General features: G+C 38.0%; 1 protein-coding gene across 5 annotated transcripts in view; it reads right to left on the bottom strand.

The window, feature by feature from the left end:
* Positions 1–19,176, bottom strand: part of LOC115219866 (zinc finger protein 318) — a 62,052-nt gene extending 42,876 nt beyond the window's left edge. The window contains exons 1-3 of one of the 5 annotated variants that reach the window (XM_029790163.2): positions 16,580–17,024; positions 7,932–8,039; positions 4,995–5,060 (exon numbers count right to left, since the gene is read on the bottom strand). In XM_029790163.2, the coding sequence (XP_029646023.1) occupies positions 4,995–5,005 (11 nt within the window). In that variant the 5' untranslated portion in view covers positions 5,006–5,060; positions 7,932–8,039; positions 16,580–17,024. Of the gene's footprint in view, positions 1–4,994; positions 5,061–7,931; positions 8,040–8,388; positions 8,456–16,579; positions 17,052–18,679 lie in introns of those variants that run through there. The other 4 variants (XM_029790164.2, XM_029790162.2, XM_036509805.1 and 1 more) reach the window with 4 other exon arrangements.
* Between the last annotated feature and the right edge of the window lie 3,170 nt (positions 19,177–22,346).

Raw genomic sequence — 22,346 nt, 5'->3', positions numbered from 1 at the left:
ATATATACATATATATTATATATATATATATATACAATATATAATATATATTACATATATATGTATATATACATATATATATATATATATATATATATATATATATAACATATATATATATACATATATATATATATATACATATATATATATACATATATATATATACATATATATATATATATACATATATATATATAATATATATATATACATATATATATATATATATATATATAACATAACATATAAATATATATACATATACACATACATACATATACATATATAATATATAAATATACATACATATATATATACGTACATATATATACATACATGTAGATATATACATGTATATACATACATGTATATACATATATACATATGTGTATATATATATATATTTGAATAAGGGTAGAAATTGATATTAATCAATCAAAACCAGTGGCCTAGCATATTAAAAAAATCCGAAGATTAAAATATATTTACATACAAAATTTAAAGGACTGACCATTAAAAATGGACGGTCAACATGCTAGATATAGACGTCAAAATCGCTATTTTCCGCGAAGAATGTGTTCTCAAATAAAAACTCAGCACAAACCAAAGTGTAAAAAATAAGCAAAACAAATGAAGATATACGCATATGGATACGTGGATATTAACAATCGAAACTGATCGCTACATATTTAATCGTTGTTATTTCGTATATCTTCATTTGTTTTGCTTATTTTTTACACTTTGGTTTGTGCTGAGTTTTTTTTTGAGAACACATTCTTCGCGGAAAATAGCGATTTTGACGTCTATATCTAGCATGTTGACCGTCCATTTTTAGTGGTCAGTCCTTTAAACTTTGTGTGTATATATATATATATATATATATATATATATACATAAACACAATAAAAAGTCTCTTCGTCTGTGCAATTAAATAAGTAATTTCTACTCAGGCTGTCGATAGATATGCTTTAACTTCCGACAGTGCATGGTGTTGTATAACTTGTAAATTAAAATACGGGAATAATAGCAAAAGGGTCTCATGACCGACGTAAGAAACAATCTACCGCTGTGATTTCTTTTTCTCTGTCTTTCAATTTAGCAATTACAAACCTCAACAGTCACGCATGAACTTTGGTAACTGAATAGCAACCAATTTCAAATATAGTCCACATTCATAAAGGAGACAACTACTACCAACGCTACTGCAACTTTGGCTGAAGTTACCACAACGGCAGCCACTGACGCACCTACAGCAGTTGCTACTACGATTGAGTAAGAGTTACAAGGAAAGGAAACCCCATTGGCATGTGGCATTTTATACAGAAAAGCCTGTGATTTTTCAGAACTGGTTTTGTGTTAATCTAATTTATTGCAATTTGTTTTAACTTCTTGTTCAGCATGTCTAAGTTGTTTTTAGTTTTCCTTTTTCCAAACGATTCATACTAGTAACTTCTTTAGAAAAGAATATGTTATCGAAATAAATTTCTCACGTTCGTTTGATAAAGTTCTCAATGTATTTCCTTTTATGAATATGAAACTTCTTCACCTTATATCTATCTATCTATCTATCTATCTATCTATCTATCTATCTATCTATCTATCTATCTATCTATCTATCTATCTATCTATCTATCTATCTATCTATCTATCTATCTATATGTCTGTCTGTCTGTTTGTTTGTCTGTCCATCTATCTATATCTATATAAATATATATATATTTACAGGGGTTGGACAAAATAATAGAAACACCTAGCATCATAGTAACATAATTTGGAAATATTTATAAAATAGTTAAAAGCTTGTTTATTTTTACGATTTTTGATTTATTATTAGTATTGCTTACTTGCTTTGCTAAAATTGTTGTTTCTTTTCAGATATCATCAGAAAAAGGTAATTAAAATTCATTAAAATGACAGATCTATCGGACTTTCAAAGAGGTCAAATTGTTGCTGCTCGTATGGCAGGGGTTAGAGCAATGAAAATAGCCGAAATGTTTGGTGTATCAAGATGTACTGTCTCGAAAGTAATGACAACCTTTGAGAAAGAGTGAGAAACCTCATCGCCGAAGCAAAACTCCGGAAGAAATCCAAACCTTTTAGACAGGGACTGTCGGACTCTTATGCGAATTGTTAGAAAGGATCACAAAAGTGCAGCTCTCAAAATTACTGCACCTCGAGAACCCAGTTTTCACAAAAACTGTTCACCGGGAGCTGCACAAAGCTGAATTTCACGGGAGGGCTGCTATCAGAAAACCACTACTTTCAAAAACAAATACTGCAAAACATTTAGAGTTGAGTAAAAATCTACAGAATTGGTCCCTACAGCAGTGGAAGTATGTTATTTTCTCAGACGAGTCATTCTTTACCATATTTCCGACCACCGGCCAAGTATATATGTGGAGACAGCCAAAAGAAGCATGTGACCCAAACTACCTTCTCCCAACTGTTAAACATGGAGGAGGATATGTGATGATCTTGTGGGGTGGGTGGGGGCTATATCCTGGAAATCCACGGGCCCAATGGTTTCCCTTCATGGCAGAATTGATAGTCAAGATTATTTAAGCATTACTCAAATTCATCCTATGGTTGCGGTACTGTTTCCGGAGAGAAACGCAATCTTTCAGGATGATAATGCACCACGAGAAACATGGTAGTGAAGTTGAACGTCTTGTCTGGCCATCACAGCCCCCAGATCTCAATATTAGTGAACATTTATGGTGCATTCATCACTACAAGAACTGGATGAAGAATGGACAAAAATTCCTTTGGAAACAATTCAAACTTGGTACGAGTTCATACCTCGTAGAATTCAAGCTGTAATTACTGCCAAAAGAAATCCTACCCCATATCAAAATAAATTTGTTTGAAATTTTAAGTTATCTCCATTAATTTTGTCCAATAAAGGTGGTGCTCTAGCATGGCCGCAGTCAAATGACTGAAACAAGTAAAAGAGAGAGTAAAAAGAGTGAACACATAAGAGATGCAGCAATATCAAAGGAAGGTTAACTGGGAGGATAGTTTTCGTATGTGGCAGATGCTCGGGAGCTATAAATAACACTGAAAATGTACAGAGAACAACTTCCGCCACATTCCAGGGAGAAAAACTAGAAGTCGGTGATAGCTTCCGTTACCTAGGTGACCAAGTCAGTAGCGAAGGAGTGTGCACTGAAAGTGTAGCCACTAGAATAAGAATAGCCTGGGCAAAGTTCAGAGAGCTCTTACCTCTGGTGGTGACAAAGGGCCTCTCGCTCAGAGTAAAAGATAGACTGTACGACGCATGTGTACGAACAGCCATGCTACATGGCAGTGGAACATGGGCCGTGACTGCTGAGGACATGCGTAAGCTCGCAAGGAATGAAGCCAGCATGCTCCGATGGATGTGTAATGTCAGTATGCATACTCGACAGAGTGTTAGTGCCCTGAGAGAAAAGTTGAACCTAAGAAGCATCAGATGTGGTGTGCAAGAGAGACGACTGCGCTTGTATGGTCATGTGGCGAGAATGGATATGGATAGCTGTGTGAAAAAGTGCAACACCCTAGCAGTTGAGGGAACCTGTGGAAGAGGTAGACCCAGGAAGACCTGGGATGAGGTGGTGAAGCATGACCTTCAAACATTGGGCCTCACCGAGGCAATGACTAGTGACCGGGACCTCTTGAAATATGCTGTGATGCAGAAGACTCGGCAAGCGCAAGTGTGACCATAACCTTGTGGCCTGTGCTAGGGGTGGAAGAAGAGGCACTTATGCGCGCCTCTTCTTCACTGGACGCTAAACTCTGTTTGCAAAGACCAGTTGAGGCAAGTGAAATCGAAGTCGAAATCAAACTCGGTGACTAGCATCCGTTGCTAGTGGAGTGCTAAGAGTACCATACGAGTGAAATCATTGCCAGAACAAGCTGGCCTTCGTGCCGATGGTACGTTTAAACACACCATTCGAGCGTGATCGTTACCGCGTCACCTTACTAGCACTTGTGCTGGTGGCATGTGAAACATTCGAGCGAGGTCGTCGCCAGTGCCGCTAGACTGGCTCCTGTGCAGGTGGCACGTAAAAAGCACCATTTGGGCGTGGCCGTTGCCAGTACCACCAAACTGGCCCTCGTGCCGGTGGCACGTAAAGGCACCCACTACACTCTCGAAGTGGTTGGCGTTAGGAAGGGCATCCAGCTGTAGAAACTCTGCCAGATCAGATTGGAGTCTGGTTCGCCAGACCTCAGTTAAATCGTCCAACTCATGCTAGCATGGAGAGCGGACGTTAAATGATGATGATGATTATTTATATATATATAGTAGTAACAGAAGAGAGGAATTTCGGTTGTCCCCACGTGGTGGATTGTAATGTATATAAGAAATAAAAAAGGAAAATACGCACACTTACATGGTTATAATATAATTTTTAATGTATCGACCGGTTTCGCAATCGCTATCCATGATATAATGTTTAATTTATATGAATATATATTTTTTCTTAAGAAGAAATTTGGTCCATGTTGTTTGTAATGAAATTCACGAGTGAATGATTTTACAAGTTGACAAGTAAAGGGATGTAATTGGTTCTTATTATTGTTATTGTTGTGTGTAAGGGAGATAACTGTTTAGGATTTGGGTGGGGAATAAATATGTGTACAGAAAGGAGACAGGTTTAAAAAAAGAGGACCTTGTTTAGTAGGGGGTTTAAGTACAGTGATGTAATATGTTAAAATATAAAAGTTAGTTATGCGTGCATATTCAGACGCGTTTTGTATTTTTCAATGAAAAAAGTTTCTTTATTTAAGCGTTCTAAGGGAAGACTGTAAAATTTGGTTTGATGTTACCTACTGTAGAAAATGCAAAGTGCTAAATTGTAAGTAGAAACCGTTATCAAAGAAGGCACTGGGGTACAAATGATTAAAAAATTAGCTCTGAGGGCAATGCATTCCACTCAAGCACGCACATGAACATAGCCGCAGACAAATGATTAAAATCGATAAAAGAATAGAGAAATTGATTTATTTACCCATCATCCATGATACTCGATATGAAAGCTTTGAAATTACAAAGTTATAAACGAATTCTTTCGAAACTGTAGAAAAAAAGAAAAAAAGAACGAGAAACGAATATAACGGAGGTAAAATTATTTGAAATTATATAAATGAGAATATTTTGTCGTTATTGTAAAGTTTATTAAATAATTTTCAGGTTTGTTGCAAATTAGTAATAAAAACAAGCAAAGAAAACCAAACAAAAGAACAGCATAAAAATTAAATCTAAATTAAAATGATCGTCACTATGGAGAATCTTGAAATGTTTTTGTATTTCAATAAGCGCTAAGAGTTATCTCACATGAATGACCAGAAATAGTTTTCATTTCAATATATCGTTTTCTCTTACAAGATTAGCTCATTTGTTCAATCAACCCAAAATATTAGCCACGCCTTTCTCAGATTACACCCAACCGTCTTAAATACCTGAATATATATATATATATATATATATATATATATATATATATATATATATATATATATATATATATGCCATACATACCATACATATATACCATACCATACATATAAATAGCATACATACCATAAATACCATACACACATATATATATATATATATATATATATATATATATATATATGTATGTATATATATATATATGCATGTATATATATATATATATATATATATATATATATATATATATATATATATGCATATATACATACATATATATATATATAATGCATATATACATACATATATATACATACCTATTTGTATATATACATGCATATATGGGTACAGGACATAAAAAAACATTGAAATTCGCGTCTGAAAGAAGTAGAGACAAACACTTTCCTCTCTAGTCAATTTCTCATCAACTTCAAGTATCATTTGAACAGGAAAGTGAGAGTAGAGAGGCAAGTTTGTCTAGTAAATGTTTCAAAAAAAGATAGGTGAATATAGCAAGGATTGCATGTATGAATGACGAAGCCACCTTGAGCTTAATCCTATGAACCCGGAAAAATTTAAAACAGAGGGTTACTTACTTGCAAACAAATGTGGTAACATGTAACATTATTGACCGAGGTTACCGTGGTCTTTTCCGTAGGCTTTTCTTTCCACGGATAAACCTTATCTGCTTCCCCCCTTACACTTTACATCATGACATTTCTGTGATACACGATCCCTATTGATCGTTTTTTTCTTTTCTTTTTTTCTTTTTTCTCTTTTGATCGAAAACCTACCCCACTCCCTTTTTTTCTACCCTAAAAGAAAAGCTCTACTTTGTTATTTGTTCCGTCTGTGTCCAGCCCTGTGTGGCTAATAAAGAAAGATATTCTATATATGTATGTAAATAAGTCTTTCCACTATAAGGATAATAACTGTATGATTCGAGAAGTATTTAACTGCTATTTGTTGTAGAAGTGATCATGTAACGATTCACAAGTAAGCTTTTATGTTCATGATGTTATCATAATACCATTTGTATTGTGAGGGTGGCAAGTTCCGGGAATAAGCCAGGTTGCTTTCTAAACATATGATTCCGGGATTAGCCCCACTATATGGCATTTGGGGCAAGGGTTTTTTTCTACTAACTGACCAAGTGGATTTGGTAGACGAAATCTGAAAAGGCGAGTCGTACGCGCACGCGCGCGCTCACACACACACCACCGCTAGACAACCCATGTTTTGTTTTGCTTTACTTCATCGTAACCTAGCAGTTTGGCAAAAATGACCGACAGAATAAGTACCAGGCTGAAAAAATACTGTTGTTGTAGGCTGTGCCCCAGCATGGCCGCTGTTTGATGACTGTAACAAGTAAGACATAAAAAGATATATAGCTAGTAAGATAGATAAATGCAATTAGTGTTGATATAATTACTTACATGGGGCACAACTGATACAGAATCAAAAGAAAAATGAAACGAGGAAATTATATAAAGTCATATCTCGATAGCTGTTTCAGGAAATCAAGAGTTACTAATAGCGATAATTCTTAGGTGACATGTGCAACTAGAGACCAGTGAGATGAAGTTATTACCATAAGCTTGACTCCCCTTTCAGGAAATTGGCAAGTGTGAGTTGTTTTGTAGTGGTTACAAATATAGTGTGAAAGGCGAGAGAAAGCAGACCGAAATAGTGAGTAGAAGTGGCTCGTTAAGAGATAAGATAAGCGGAAGAAGTCCAGTCCTAAAACACGAGATAAAAAAAATGAAAAGATAATGTTGGATGCTAGTCTGGGTGAAGGTGTACGTCACAGGTAGTCAAAGTACTCGTACACGGAAAATAAGATAGTTGAGAATGTGTGTGGTCTAAAGAGGTGTAGAAGAGAGAAGCCCTGACGCACGGGAATGGGTGTCGGTCGGAGTAGCAGAGGTACAAAGTATAGAGAGTAAAAGCAAGTTGACAACAAGGAGAAATTAAAATGTAACCTCTTTTGTAAACATAAGTTTTACTGCACATTTGTTCATTATGTAAAATCAATATATTTCTATATAACAAACTTTCTTTTTTTTTTCTCCATACTTTCCTCCTCTTATCTCTCTTATCTCTCCGATGACAGACACACACATAAACATGTTTTACGTCACCAACTCTTTCTTTCCCCCCCTCTCTCTCTATATATATATATATACACATACATACATATGTGTGTGTGTATTATGCATGTATGTATGTATGTATGTATGTATGTATGTATGTATGTATGTATGTATGTATTGTACTGATATGTGTTGAGACAACGACGAACACGGAAGTTAAAAAAACTACATAAATTTTTAACTGCTTTAAACATTACCAAAATATCTACTTTATATATTTCATTAAATTTAAATAAATGAAAATATTTATTGAAAAACAGGTAATTAATTAGTATTTCATGTTTCCTTTTAATTGGAAAACGAGGTGGCGTGGGTGGGGGGAAATTAGCAAAAATTACCTAAATCTTTTCTTTACTGATTTCTTGTTCTTTTCCAGGAAAAAGTCTGACCTCGTTCAGAAAGTGACAAATGATCGAGAACCACCGAATTGGACAACGTGTAGTCCGCTACTCGAAAAACCAAAGCAGAAAAAGATAAACGATGGTCAAAGCAAGAAAGCAGTTATCCATAAACATATTCAGCACTGACCTGGGGACGGGCTTAAACAACAACAACAACAACAACTCAACTACATTGTTTACATTGTTTACAATATTTACATTTGACGGATATTTGTCCTCATCTTGTTTGACGGACAAATATCCGCCAAATGTAAATAATGTAATAGTGTACATAATTCCTGAACTCTTGAATTTAGAACTGTAACATCTCAACTGTTTGGTGTCTCACTTTTTTTTTGTATCGGACATTAGAACAGTCGGAACAAGTATAAACCAGAACTTTGAAAATACCAACCTTTCTTTCGAGCGATAAAAATAATATATATATATATATATATATATATATATATAATATATATATATATATATATATATATATATATATAGATGACGGAATGTGAGGAGGTGATGTCTACTGCTCTCGGTGTAGATCCAGTACTGTATAACAACGTGATCCAAGGAAGACGTATAGTAGGCAGTAACAAAAACAAGAACAGCAGCAGGAGCAGCAGCAGTAGCAGCGAAGTGGCAGCAGCAGGAAAACGATACTACTACCACTACCACCACCACCACCACCACCACCTACACTAGTATTTAAGTTATTTATTTGAGGCTTTCTTATTAGTATGTGACACAGAATTTGCCCACATAACCAGATGTGCATGAATAAGCAGACAAACCTTCCTAAGTTGACCTTATTAGTAATGAGATATGTTTGAATGGAAGTATGTTTAAACAGCAAATGTATTTTCTATTTCTTTTTTTTTGTCTATTTGACAAAAAATATTCCGGTGGCATACTTGCCAAGTAAGTATTCAAATCGGAGGCCGTGTGATTGCACGCGGAAGACACATTCCTGCAGTTCAAAAACACTGTTGACGATGTCTATAAACTTCACTTAAACATTTATTTTTTTCATTGATGTTGTTAAATTTTCCGTCGTGCGAGATGCGACCTGGTCACTGACAAGATTACTCCGCAACCGTGTCGTCTTGTCAGTAATCCGGTGGCACATTTTGACACCATATTACAAATTATAAATATTTTGCTAATTAACAGTGTTTGTGAGTTTTTGAATTACTAGCAAGTGTCTTCCATCCTGCAATCGTCAAAATAAATACATCTTCCAAAAATATTTCAAAGGGCCAGCCTTGTCACACTCTGTGTGACGCTGAATCTCCCCGGGAACTATGTTATAGGTACACGTGTTTGTGGAGTACTCAGTCACTTTCACGTTAATTTTACAAGCAGGTTGTTCCGTTGATCGTATCAGCTGGGACCCTCGTGGTCGCAACCGACGGAGTGCTCCTTCCTTCCTTCATTTATTGAGATAAGCTAGACCATGTAGGGGCCCGACGAAACTTGCTTAGGTCTAAATTGTTTTACAAACAAGTTATCTTGAATATTTTTATAGTTCCTTTCATTCTGTTTCAATTGTGTGGCTCTAATGTACCACCAACCAGATGGACACACTGTTTGCAGCATGATGATATTCTCATCATAAAGAACTGTCCATTGCCCTTTTCTTTTTGGTGATTCTTGCAGAAGAATGGTGCATTGGTGAAAAGGTCCAGTGCATCAGCGACAATATGAACTGTAGAGCCAACGTCTTGGAGGACGAGATCCAGTGAATGTTGTTCGCATTATTCAAAATATAAAGCAGAAAACAGATCTTTCAATCTTTTTGTACGCCTGAAATGTCTCCGCTCATGGTACCTGCACCATTAAAGGAAAAACAGCATAATTCTGAGTCCAGTGAAATGTTTTGGCAGTAACAAAAATCCAGAATAACTTTAGCCAGTGTCTCCCAAGATCAGTCAGGAGAGTTATAAAAGCCGACAAAATCTTCAGCGACATTCAGCTCTTCAGAAACATAACAGACAATAATTGATGTTTGTTCCATACCGCAGCAGTCAGAGATGCAATCACATATAATACCAATAAACATGAAATTTTAAACCATTTTTTACCGATCACATGCAGGATATTATGAGCCTATTATGAGCCACCGACTTACTTTTGCACCGCATTCTTTGGCAAGTTCTTTAACAAGATTTACAAAGTTTCCTGTGTCATGTTCATACCATTGTAATGCTCGGCCTTCCCTGCCACAGAATCTGCTTTGAAAATAACTTGCTTTTGTTTTTGCATCAGCTACTTATTCAAAACGACGGATATGTCTGTCTTGGGCCGAAAAGCACTTTCTGATTTCCTGTAGTGATTGGAAAGACTAGGTCCAACAATCTTTTCTGTAATTTTGTCCCAGTTACGTACACCAGTCATGAAGGCAATTTCCTTAGTCGATATGATCCTGTTATGCCGAACTCTTTCCAAAAAATACCAGTAGGTGACACCATCATGCTGTATATCTTAATGAAGCCACGGGGCTTTCTTGAATCAGTCTGGGCAGCACGAGAGTTTGTTTGCATCATTGGGTAACTTGAATGTCTTTCCAGGCGCAAATTATAGTGCAGAGATTCAGTTGGCTAAATATTTTGTATAATTATTCCTCATCTTATTCATATCATGTCCGTCACTGATGCTGATACATCCTTTATAATGAATACAAGGACGTCATTGTTTGTTCATAATAATTCCTACTGGGTGAAAAACAATGGAAACGAACCATTTGATATTACTATGGGGAATTATGGTGGTACAGAGGTAGTGACTTTTATATATATTGTAGTTGGCCTTTATATTCCAGTATCCTTAAAAAAGAGATAGAAAAAGCTGATATAGGATTATACACGGAAGACGGTCTTGGAGTGTTACATAAAAAAATGGACGCCATATGAATAAGATAAGGAAACAAGTTATGCAAAATATTTAGCCAGCTGAACCTAAGAACTACAATTAACTCTCATAATACAAAAATTAATTTCAAAAATGTTAATATAAATCTTACGAGTGGTTCATGTAGATTTAAACACTGCCATAAATCAAATGAGGATACCTTCTATATTGCAGATGAACTGCAAGATGCAGTAGGAAAGAGTGAGAGAAAGTTGTGGCGAAAGAGTCATTACCTTCTGGCGGAGCCACGTGGGGCTAAGGTGTTTCGCTCATAAACACACATCGCCCGGTCTAAGATTCGAAACCGCAATCCCTCGACCGTGCCTCCACTATATATATATATATATATATAATATATATATATATAATATATATATATATATATATATATATATATATATATATCACCGTGATCACCTTTGACCGACCAGGCTATCAGATGTTGCTACACATCGCTGGTCACAATGCGAGCAGGCCAACAGAAGAAAGAGTGAGAGGAAGTTGTGGCGAAAGAGTACAGCAGGGTTCGCCACTACCCCTGCCGGAGCCTCGTGGAGCTTTAGGTGTTTTCGTTCAATAAACACTCACAAAGCCCGGCCCGGGAATCGAAACCACGATCCTACGACCGCGAGTCCGCTGCCCTAACCACTGGGCCATTGCGCATCCACACACACACACATATATATATATGTACACACACACGTGCATACACAAACACATACACATACACAAACTCATACACACACGGACACACACACGCATATATATGAGTCGTTGCACCAGTCGGTGGCTGATCGTGATTATAATACGTGACCAAAGCTCTGATCAGTGATGCGTGCAAATTGATCATGTTACCAATTCAAATAAAGACAACTCATATATGCTTCACGTATATTTGAACAGGTAACTACTTCTTATTCATACTCATCATTTCTCAGAGCTTCGCTTCCATATTTTATATACATATACAACATATTTCGATACACACAGAAATACATATATACACATACATGTACACAAATACGTGTGTGCGTATTTTATTTTTATCTTTTACTAGCAGTATCGCCGGGTTTGTTTCGACCCTTTAGAATTGGAATTTTTGAAAAGTAAAAATTTTGCATTATGTAGCTTGTTATTCTGTTTAAGTGAACATTTTTCTGGTTGAAATACACCGAAAAATGGCAACACAGCAGTCACAAAATTGTAAAAAATAGGGATCTTCATAGAAAGAAAGCACCTTTTTGATGTAAATAATTTTTGGTGTTAACATGGTCCGATTTGAATTTTTTCTTCTACGGAAGGAAGAGCAAGCCTTCTTTTATCATACTCGCAACTTGCGCCACAGGGTCTCGGAGGAGATAGTGTTAATTGAAGGCTACCAAATCTGCCAGACACAGACAACTTCAGCTTTATATATAGAGAGATATAAATGGAGATATTTCCTTATTGCGGCTGATTTTATTTCTACGAAATAAGAAGATTCATTGCGGAACTGATATCTTAACGAATTGTATCTATTTAATCACCTGAGGAGACACATCTGCACGGCTAGTGACTCCTGAAACATTTGTTTACTGTCTCACCCGCGAGGGATAGACACTAGGCGTGTCGAAACAATTGCCATAAATTCTCCGATATTCTATCTTCCGTCCTTTATTTACCACTAGCACTATGACCCGGCAACGCCGGGTCATAGTGCTAGTGCATGCATATACAGCTGCATACGTGCACACATACACCCGAGTACTGTCCAAATATCCGACCAATCACATACAGGTAGCTGGCATTCAATTGGCGTATCAAGTATCAGGCATTTTGATTGGGATTTGGATAGAAAATTCACAAAAAAGTCACTTCTATTGATTTTCTAATGGCTTTGCGGGGTGACTGGGGAAATGTAAAGATGTGCATGACCACCCTTGGACGGTTTTGAATGGCCATAGAAAGTGCGAGCCCTCTAACTGAAAAATTGTGGATTTGTATAAAGGGCACACACACAGACAGACAGTTTGCTGTTTATATATGGTAAATATATGTGTATAGACAACAGGTAGGTGTATTAGTTTGACATTCGGGAAAGTGAGGAAATCTTTTACATTTCGATACATATATATATATCTCATCATCATCGTTTAACTTAGCAGTTCGGCAAAAGAAACCGATAGAATAAGTACTAGGCTTCCAAAGAATAAGTCCTGGAGTCGATTTGCTCGACTAAAGGCTGTGCTCCAGCATGGCCACAGTCAAATGACTGATACAAGTAAAAGAGTAAAGAGAGAGAGAGTAACAAAATTGTTCTTAAATTTAAAGTTTAGATTTTTAAATGCTCGTCTTTCAAGTATTTCAGAATTGTTTAAATTTAATCTTGCATCTCATAAACTGACTGAAAAGTTAATTTTGTTCGTGTTTGAATTTATTACAATAGCTTGTGTTCGAGTAAATGGTACTTGGTCCACAATAAACCTTTCGACGTGAGTGTTGAAAATCAACCGCGGTATGCATTTTCATAATTTTTAGAAACTCCTTTTCCTAATTTTTAGGAACTTGATCGACATGCGTAGCCGTTATGTAATTTGTATTTGTCAATGGGTGTAGGGTTAGGATTGGTTGACTGATAACAATATATGATTCCTATTCCGGATCCACCAACGCCAACCCACTGTATCTCTCAGCTAAATAAAGCCTCATTAGAATTTATCAGAAGGAGATTGATCTGTTGATTGCTTCTCAGGAATTCATATTCCGTTTCTTAGAAATACATTGTTGTTGGTCGCGTGATCACTAAAGGAAGTGACTCAGCAAATCCCACAGTATTTTTCCTCTTCTTTTCCCCTTCCCCATCTCCTCCTCCTCCTTAGTAGTAGTAGTTGTAGTAGTAGGAGGAGGAGGTGGAGGTGGAGTAGGAGGCGGAAGAGAGAGAGAGAGAGGGGAGGAGGGAGTCGAAACCATTGAATTCTCATATCTTATTTACTCAGGCCATTCATGTTGTAGCGACCGATTGTCCCCGCTAAATAGGGATCACGGCAGCCGATCGGAGAAACCCCACGAGTTAGTGTGGATGCTGTTGCGAGTGCCCTGGCCATTTTCTGCGGCAACGGCATTGCACTCATTGCCGCAGTGCGTGGTTGAGTACCCCACTTTTGTTCTGGGCGATGTGGACCCTCACCCGCCTCCCCTTCCATCTTCCACTGCTTTTCCCCCATCCCTTCACCGCCCTTTTATTCTCCTTTCTCTTTCTTTTCCCTTCTATCTCTATCCCTTTCCTGTTTTCTTCAATCTTTTATTTTTTCACTTGTTTCCGTCATTCGACGTGGTGGACATGCAGGGGCACAGCCTCGACGAGTTTCATTCCAATGCATCGACCCCAGTGCCTTTTTCTTCAAAAGCCAGCTACTTATTCCATCGGACTCTATGGCCGAACCGCTAACTTACGGGGACGTAAACACATACCACTACCTGTTGTCAACGGGTAGTGGGGAAGGGAGGACAAATACAGACACAAAGTCAAACACACGCATACATACACACACACATATATATATGCATACATACCTACACACACACACTAACGTTCTTGTCCCAGTTTGTATTTTTCTACATATGATATATATAGCGACGTCCGTACCCTCTTTGGCCTTGTATGTAAGTACATATTCCTGTAAATTTGGTACGACTCTACACATTGTCTCTCTCTCTCCTACATTTCTCTGCCTTTCACACTTTGCACTCTACTCTGATCTATCCCCTTCTCCCCCTCTCTCTCTACTTCTCCTCCTTTTCTCTTTTCTTGCCTCTGATTCTTTGGTCTACTCTTCCCCCCACTCTCTCACAATTCTCTGTCTTTCTCACTTTGCACTCACAAGCCAATCCTTGGCACGCACTCTTTTTTCTCCCCTCTTTAATTCCTTCTTTCTCTCTCTTCTCCCCCCTTTGTTGCCTTCGTCCCTCTTTTTCTCTCTCTCTTTGTTTCCTTTGCCCCCTTTCTTTTCTCTCTCTTCTCTCACATGATCGCTGGTCAAATCAGCCCTTTTGGCCTCCGACCACTGCCGTGAGAACATCGTTGTCTTCGTCTGCCGATAAAGGCATTTTTTCCAAATACGCCAGCTAAACTTGTACTGTTTATTAGTCGTAAGACACCCGCTGTTTTTGTCCTGTTTTTACCATTATTGTTTTTTGTATTTTATATTCGTGTGGCATCGTCCGTTTTTCTGTCCCTGTTTCGTATACATTCGATCCTTCTTCCAAGAAATCTAATGCTCATAGATTAGTTTTTCCTTGGGACTGGCCGGATCGGAGCGATCTCAAGATTAATCAGCTGAAATTGCTAGGATGATCTGGTTCTTGACTGAAGATTGAAGGCTTCGAATGTCCCGTCCGTGTTTTTTGTATCATCTTCTAAATGTTTTACGTTCTTGTCCCAGTTTGTATTTTACTACATATAATATATATATATATATATATATATATATTATATATATATATATATATATATATATAAAGGGGTTTGTATGATTGTGTATAGAGGGATATATATTATTCGAAGAAATTCCAGCTCTGTTTTTTATGCTTTATTTATATTCTTTATAATATTAATGTCGAATTCTACATTAATATTATAAAGAATAAAACATAAAAAACAGACAGAGCCGGAATTTCTTTTAATAATATATATCCCTCTATACACAATCATACAAACCCCTTATATATATATATATATATATATATATATATATATATATATATATATATATATATATATGCGGAAAGTCTATTTTAGCTTCCGTCAACCAGATCCACTCACAAGGCTTTGGTCGGCCCGTGATTATAGAAGATACATCCCCAAGGTGCTACGTAGTGGGATTGAACCCTGAAGCATATGGATGGGAAGTAAGCGTCTTACCACACACACATACACGCCTCTGTGTGTGTGTGTGTACTCCGTTACTGCTTCATAATAAAAGTTTGTTTACATGATCATATTTGATCAGTTTGTCAGAAGAATCCGGTAGAGTAAATAATTATTGGGGGCGCTTCGTTCGACGGAAACCTAGGAAGGACGTGCTCCACCATCGCCATAGTCCAATGACAGAAACAAGTAAAAGATTTTTAAAAAATGATTATAGTTAAATTTCAATTACTTTAGTTAAGTTAAACCATTAGCGCTGATGGCCTTTTATATTTAGAACCGGACAGATAAGCCATCATATTTCTGCAACACCTGTATTTTTCTGAGATACCTTTAATTAGTCATCAAAACTGGAGTGTCCTTCAGATATTGTAAGAAATGTTTTTTTTATATATATTTATTATCAGATAAAGTTGTATAAAAAATGGTAATAAAAAAAAAGGTGCCCTAATGGGTACCACTCTTAGTTTTAGTTTTAGGAATTTACAGAGTTTTGCGAAATTGTATTCTACACGTAGGAAAACGGACAGTCTGAGCTTTTTGGCTTAAATCATTGCAACAGACCATTAAATGTGTTTATGGGGAGACAAACAAGCAAGATATGAGGTGGTCGAGAAGGGTACTAAAATTAACAGTGAAACAGGCTTTCGCAAATCGTAAGAATTCCCTTGTGTACACCAAAAATTTCTGAAAGTTTCAGAAAGTAGGGAAGTTATGAAGGTTTATCTGCCGTGCATAAAGCAGAATTCCACCCACTGTGTTTAATAGCAAAGTTGATACATACCGGAATGCGGTCGGCGTGGTGGTGTTCTTTATGAAAGTAGTAGTAGTAGTAGTAGTAGTAATTATAAACGTTAACTTTATAGTGGTCGTCGCTGCTGCAGTACCAGTAGTAGCAGTGATAGTAGCAACAGTGGCAAAAAACAGCAGTGATAGTAGTAATAGTAGTAGTAGTGGTGATGGTGGTGGTGGTGGTGGTGGTGGTGGTGTTGGAGGTGGTGGTGGTAAGAGAGCCGAAACGATAAAATCCTTATAATTTGTCATTCGACGAAAGTTAGAACAAGGGACGTAACTCTCTGAACTCCAGCCTTACGCTTGCAACACAGAAGTTGATGCTTTTTTATCTTTTCTTTCCTTTCGTCTCTTATTCTATTTTATTATGAAGTCTTTTGTTTGTTCATATCTGATCACACACAAAACCAATCATAATTAAAAGATTGCCTTGGTTACGAAAGTCTGGCAAGATATTTGCTTCGCAATCTCATGCTTCCGGGTTCAGTTCTGCCACGTGATGTTCGATGTAGGCGTGCCTTTTATTATTATTATTATTATTAGTAGTAGTAGTAGTAGTAGTAGTAGCAGCAGCAGCAGTTGTAGTAGCAGTAGTAGTATAGTAGTAGTAGTAGTAGTAAACTGAAACTAATAGGAACCCGTAGAATGTATGTATGTAGGGGAGGTGGAGCGAAAAATTACCTGGTTTGGGGTACAGGAGGATCAGTTAATTATGGTTTTATCCAACATATTCCACTCTCAGATTCTCACACTTATTGCCGTGTTTTAAAATCTGATTTGCAAAAAAAAAAAAAAAAAAAAGAAATCGACAAGTTAAAAATTCTTTTTTTAATTCGAAAATTTAAAAAATGAACAAAAAACATTTCATAGACGTATGAATTCCTGTGTGTAGAATATAAATTCGTCGAAATTTTCCGAAGGTTTCAAAAATTAGAGGAGGCTATGAGGGGTTAAAGTAGAATTCCACCCAAAAATGTATTGGATTCGAATTGTTCGGCGAAAACACCTCAAGGCTGCACTGAAAAAACCTTTCTATCGAATGTGCGTTAGTGGGCGCGACATCAGAAAGAGAGAGAGGCGTGTGTGTTTGTGTGTGCATGTGAATGCGTGCGCGCGTGCGTGTGCGTGCGCGTGCGTGTGCGTGCGCAGCATCTGCGTGTGTGTTTATTTCATTTTTTAAAAAATTTCTATCTCGATTCTTTTGATTGCTTGTTATTTTTCTTTCTGCTGCAAATGCATTGGACTAAAACCGCGAGGCCGAAACGCCACAATGTCCGTCTCTCGACAATCAATCCTGTGTTGCTGTAGTAGTAACATGACAAGGTATTTGTCAACTTGAACACAACTTAGAAACAGGAAATTCCCATACACTCCCTGTGTGTGTATGTGCGTATACATACATACATACATACATACATACATACATACATACATACATACATACATACATACATACATGCATACATACATACATACATGCATACATACATACATACATACATACATACGTACGTACATACATACATACGTACGTACATACATGCATATATATATGTATTTGTATATATATATGTATATGTATATATAAAGGGAAAGTTTACGAAAATAAACAAAAGACGAAAGCAGGTTGAGTACAAACAAACAAATGTATTAGTATATGTATGTGTGTGTGTATGTGTGTGTGTGTGTGTGTCTGTATACACACAAGCACACACACTAAAATGGAATAAAGGCGAAACATTGTGTGAGCAATGCCAGATTATATATATATATATATATATATATATATATATAGAGAGAGAGAGAGAGAGAGAGAGCGCGCAATGAGAAAATGGGGGATCAATGGGTGGTTCATCAACTTTTAGACATTATATTATATTAACTTATATATATATATATATATATAAATGTATATATATGTGTGTGTGTATGTGTATACATACATACACACGCACAAGCACACACACAAACACACATACACACACACACACACTAAACTGGAATAGTTAAGGCGAAAGAGTGTGTGATCAATGCCGGAGGAGTTTATAAAGTAAGCTACAAAAAGAAAACAGAATAAAGTTGGGAGTTTTACCTTATATTTCAATGTTTCTGGTTATGATCCCTTCTTCGGGACATGTGGGCAAGTGAGGGATCGACCCGCACAAACTGGTGGTGCTATTGCCACTAGTCCCCTTCATGTAGCGCTTTTCTGTTATTTGTAGCTGGTCCCTTTTTGTTGGTAAGGAGGGCCGCCATGATTCTGAGATGGTTTCTATCGCGTTGAGTGGCTGACTCTGATGCACTTCGCAAATCTTGGGTCTTCTACTCTTGGAGGTGTTTTATGGTCGATGTTTCTATGCTCATACGTTCCTTGATTAGAACATGCAGTTTTCTGGAGGTGTTCACAATGTAGGATGTTCCACATTTGCTCATATATCACATAGGCCCTCGAGCACATTTCGAAGTCGTTGATATGGCAATCAGTTAGTATATACCCCCACGATGCTGTCTGTTGAATTATTTCTAGACGAAAATTTCGTCAGGCATGGACCGATGAGTACCATCTGTATGTAAAGTCCCTCCCTGCGGATCGTATATTGTGCGGTAGCTGTGGTTCTGTCGTCGAAATGGAGAAGTTTAATGAAGTACATGTGAGATAATAGCAGCAGCTGTGGCAACAACAGCGATAACGGCGACGACGATAAGAAAACCATGAAGAAAAACAATAAGAAATGGAAAGGAGATAAAAAGAAATACAAAATATTGAAAGACACACAAACTCCGCTGCCGCCATTACAGCAAAAACAGCAGCGAAAGGAATTTCTTTTGCAAGTACTGCAAGAATCTTCGAGATTTCTGCATTTGTAAGGTGCAACTACAATTGTCATAACAGATTGTTAAGAAAAATGGGCGACGAATAAACCTAAACGCTCCAACAGACGTTGTAGAAAACCTTCTCTGATACACGGTTATGTAACGCAGCATCGGAACACAATCGGGTCGGGTAGAAAAGGCAACTGAGGCCTGGGTACAAAAGTGCTTTGGGTGTGTGTAGGAACACAAATCCCATATCACTCGAGGTAAGAAACTCGGCATGGCTGGGGACAGATGTAGTGGCAAGATTTCACAGAACCAAAAAACTGATGAATAAAGAACTCTGCCTAATCCGCAGCTGTCGCACCCAGCGCCTCTCAAAATTGATGGTGATAAACCTTCCGCTAGAAATAACTATCACCTTGTTGATGGTAGTCGTCTTGACTGATATTAAGGAAGATACGACAAGTCTGGCGGTAAAAATGTACCGAAACAGAACTGGTCGGGGATAGGCATGGAACTAATCATAGCAGACAACCAACAAATCAGAGAAGACATACCTGATCTGATCGACAGCTCAGATGGTATCCACCTCTCTGTAACACAACTTTATAGCTTTCCTGCTCCCAACGAGTGGAGAAGGAAGCACGTCCGTCACTTTTAACAATACTACAAGTACAGTGGTCACAGTCTCAGCAGCGGACAGCACACTAGTAGCAACATCCTCGGGGACAGCAACAGCAACGCCAACAGAGGCTTCAGTCATAAAAAATCACAGAAACAGGAAAACTCCTAACCCCTACAAAATAATCAGCACCATCAACAAGAACAATATCAACGACAGAACACCACAGGCATGCCACCCCCTCCACACTTCGGATCAATCTGATATGTGATGTGATGTAGAAGAATGGAAAACTGCCTCCGTAAGAGGCGAGGAGAACGGAAGCGAGATCTAAACTCATCCACACAAAAAGCTGGAAGAAAATTGAAAGAAACACCATCATCTTCAGAGACGCAACCATCACCACAAATACCAGCATCACCACAAATACCAGCATCACCACAAATACCAGCATCACCACAAATACTACCGTCATTACAAATACTACCGTCATTACAAACTTGCATTCACACCAACAACCACAAAAGAAACAGTAAACCGAAAAATTCAGATTTACAACTACACGACCGTAGATACAAATAATTAATTGAATGCACCCCACCCCCACACACACACTTACAAACATTAAACTCAATGACAACATAAGAATTCCCCGACATTCAAAATCATGCAAATTCTTAAAACAGACCAACAAGCATACTGAAAACACACTGAAAACAAAATATCCCAAGGGAACGGGAGATTGATAAAGGAATATAAAGAAAATGCTCACAGCTATGCAGAAGAACAAAGCAACGATTCTTTCACAAGAATAGGGCAAGAGATAGGTCCTCGCTTTTGTCTTTCTCATTGAACATGGTCTTACTCAAAATGGAATGCATTAATGCACGTGAACTTGGGTCACCTAGGAAGTAGGGCAACCAACTCAACGACCTCAGATCGCTTGATTATAGATGTGTTAGTAATCAGTGAGACCAGTTCCCGCGGTACAAGCCACTGCACCAATTTTTGGTGGTTGCGAGGTGTATATATCTATGTCTGCCGTGATAGTGATGGCTTCTTTAGTAATTGCTCGAGAACGAGCACGTAGAGAAGCGGTGAAATTTGGCATCTTTGACGGACCGAACGGGCGATTCCAAGCGATTCCGTAGATGGCTGTTTACTTTGACTACCAAACAGATGTCGCAATACATTGCAGCGATCCAACCTCTGAAAACAGGATCGAAACCGTCCGCCGTGTGAAAAGCTTTTGGTTGATCTAAATTGATCAGGGCCCCAACCACGCAGGTTCCTACCCTACCCTCTCTATGATGTAGCGCGTGAGGTGGAAGTTGTCGAGGATAGATCTTTTCGGGACAGTGCATGTCTACGCATCACCGAACAGCCTATGACGACGAGCGCCAAACTCTTGCCTAACACCTTGGCTAAAATCTTATAATCTGCGTTCAGCAGAGTTATGGGTCAAAAATATCCATTTATCCCCACCTGTTCGGGTAACTCTCTCAGCAGTACCACCACGCCACGGCTTATAGCACTTAGTATTCTCCCGATCTGTTACTTGTAGACATCCTCCAAGAGGTTCCCGAACAAGTCTGGCATATGAAGATAAAACTCGAAGGGCAGACCATCCAGCCTCGGTGACTTCTCCCTTGTGCAGCACGTCATCGCATCCCGTATGTCTTCGGCTGTTATCAGCATTTCGCAGAACTCCTCATCCCTGGACGAAAGGTGCAGCAAACTGCCGAGATAGGAGGTGAAATCCACCACCGTGCCCGACACCCCTGCGCGTCGCATACAGTTTGGCAAAGTGCCGCTGAAATTCCATACATATCTGTTTGGGTTCATGTAGCATGCATCTGGCCCAGACCGTAAAAGACCGAATTGTAGTTTTGTTGTCACGTTACCCCTCTGTCACCCAGGCCCATTTAACGGCTTTCTTCCCCTAGTGACTTACAGCTCGCGCCCTAGTTCTGACAACGCAACCTTCGTGTTTGGTATTGAAGAATTGATCAAGAACCAATCTTGCCGCCAACACGACAGTCGCTATGCCACTCATAAGCGCCTCTTCTAGATTCCTAACTAGGTCTCTCTCTATCCTAGAGTCCTCTAAAGCTATTTTCTTACTCAATCTTACCGCCTCTACTCTGATAGCCATTTTCAGGACTACCCACCATCAATCGTTGACTATTACATCCGACAACTTCCGATTTTCTAACTTGCTTATCCAATCTTTACAAACTTCATGCACCGGGAAGGCTGTTTACACCTTCCAGTATCATGGGCCCTTGCCTGTGGATTCTATCTACGTGGACCGTACAGA

Source organism: Octopus sinensis, linkage group LG15 (assembly GCF_006345805.1).
Source record: "Octopus sinensis linkage group LG15, ASM634580v1, whole genome shotgun sequence".
In the NCBI taxonomy this organism is placed as follows: Eukaryota; Metazoa; Mollusca; class Cephalopoda; order Octopoda; family Octopodidae; genus Octopus; species Octopus sinensis.
The sequence above is the reverse complement of the archived record's forward strand: the minus strand, read 5'-3'. Positions and strand labels throughout refer to the sequence as shown.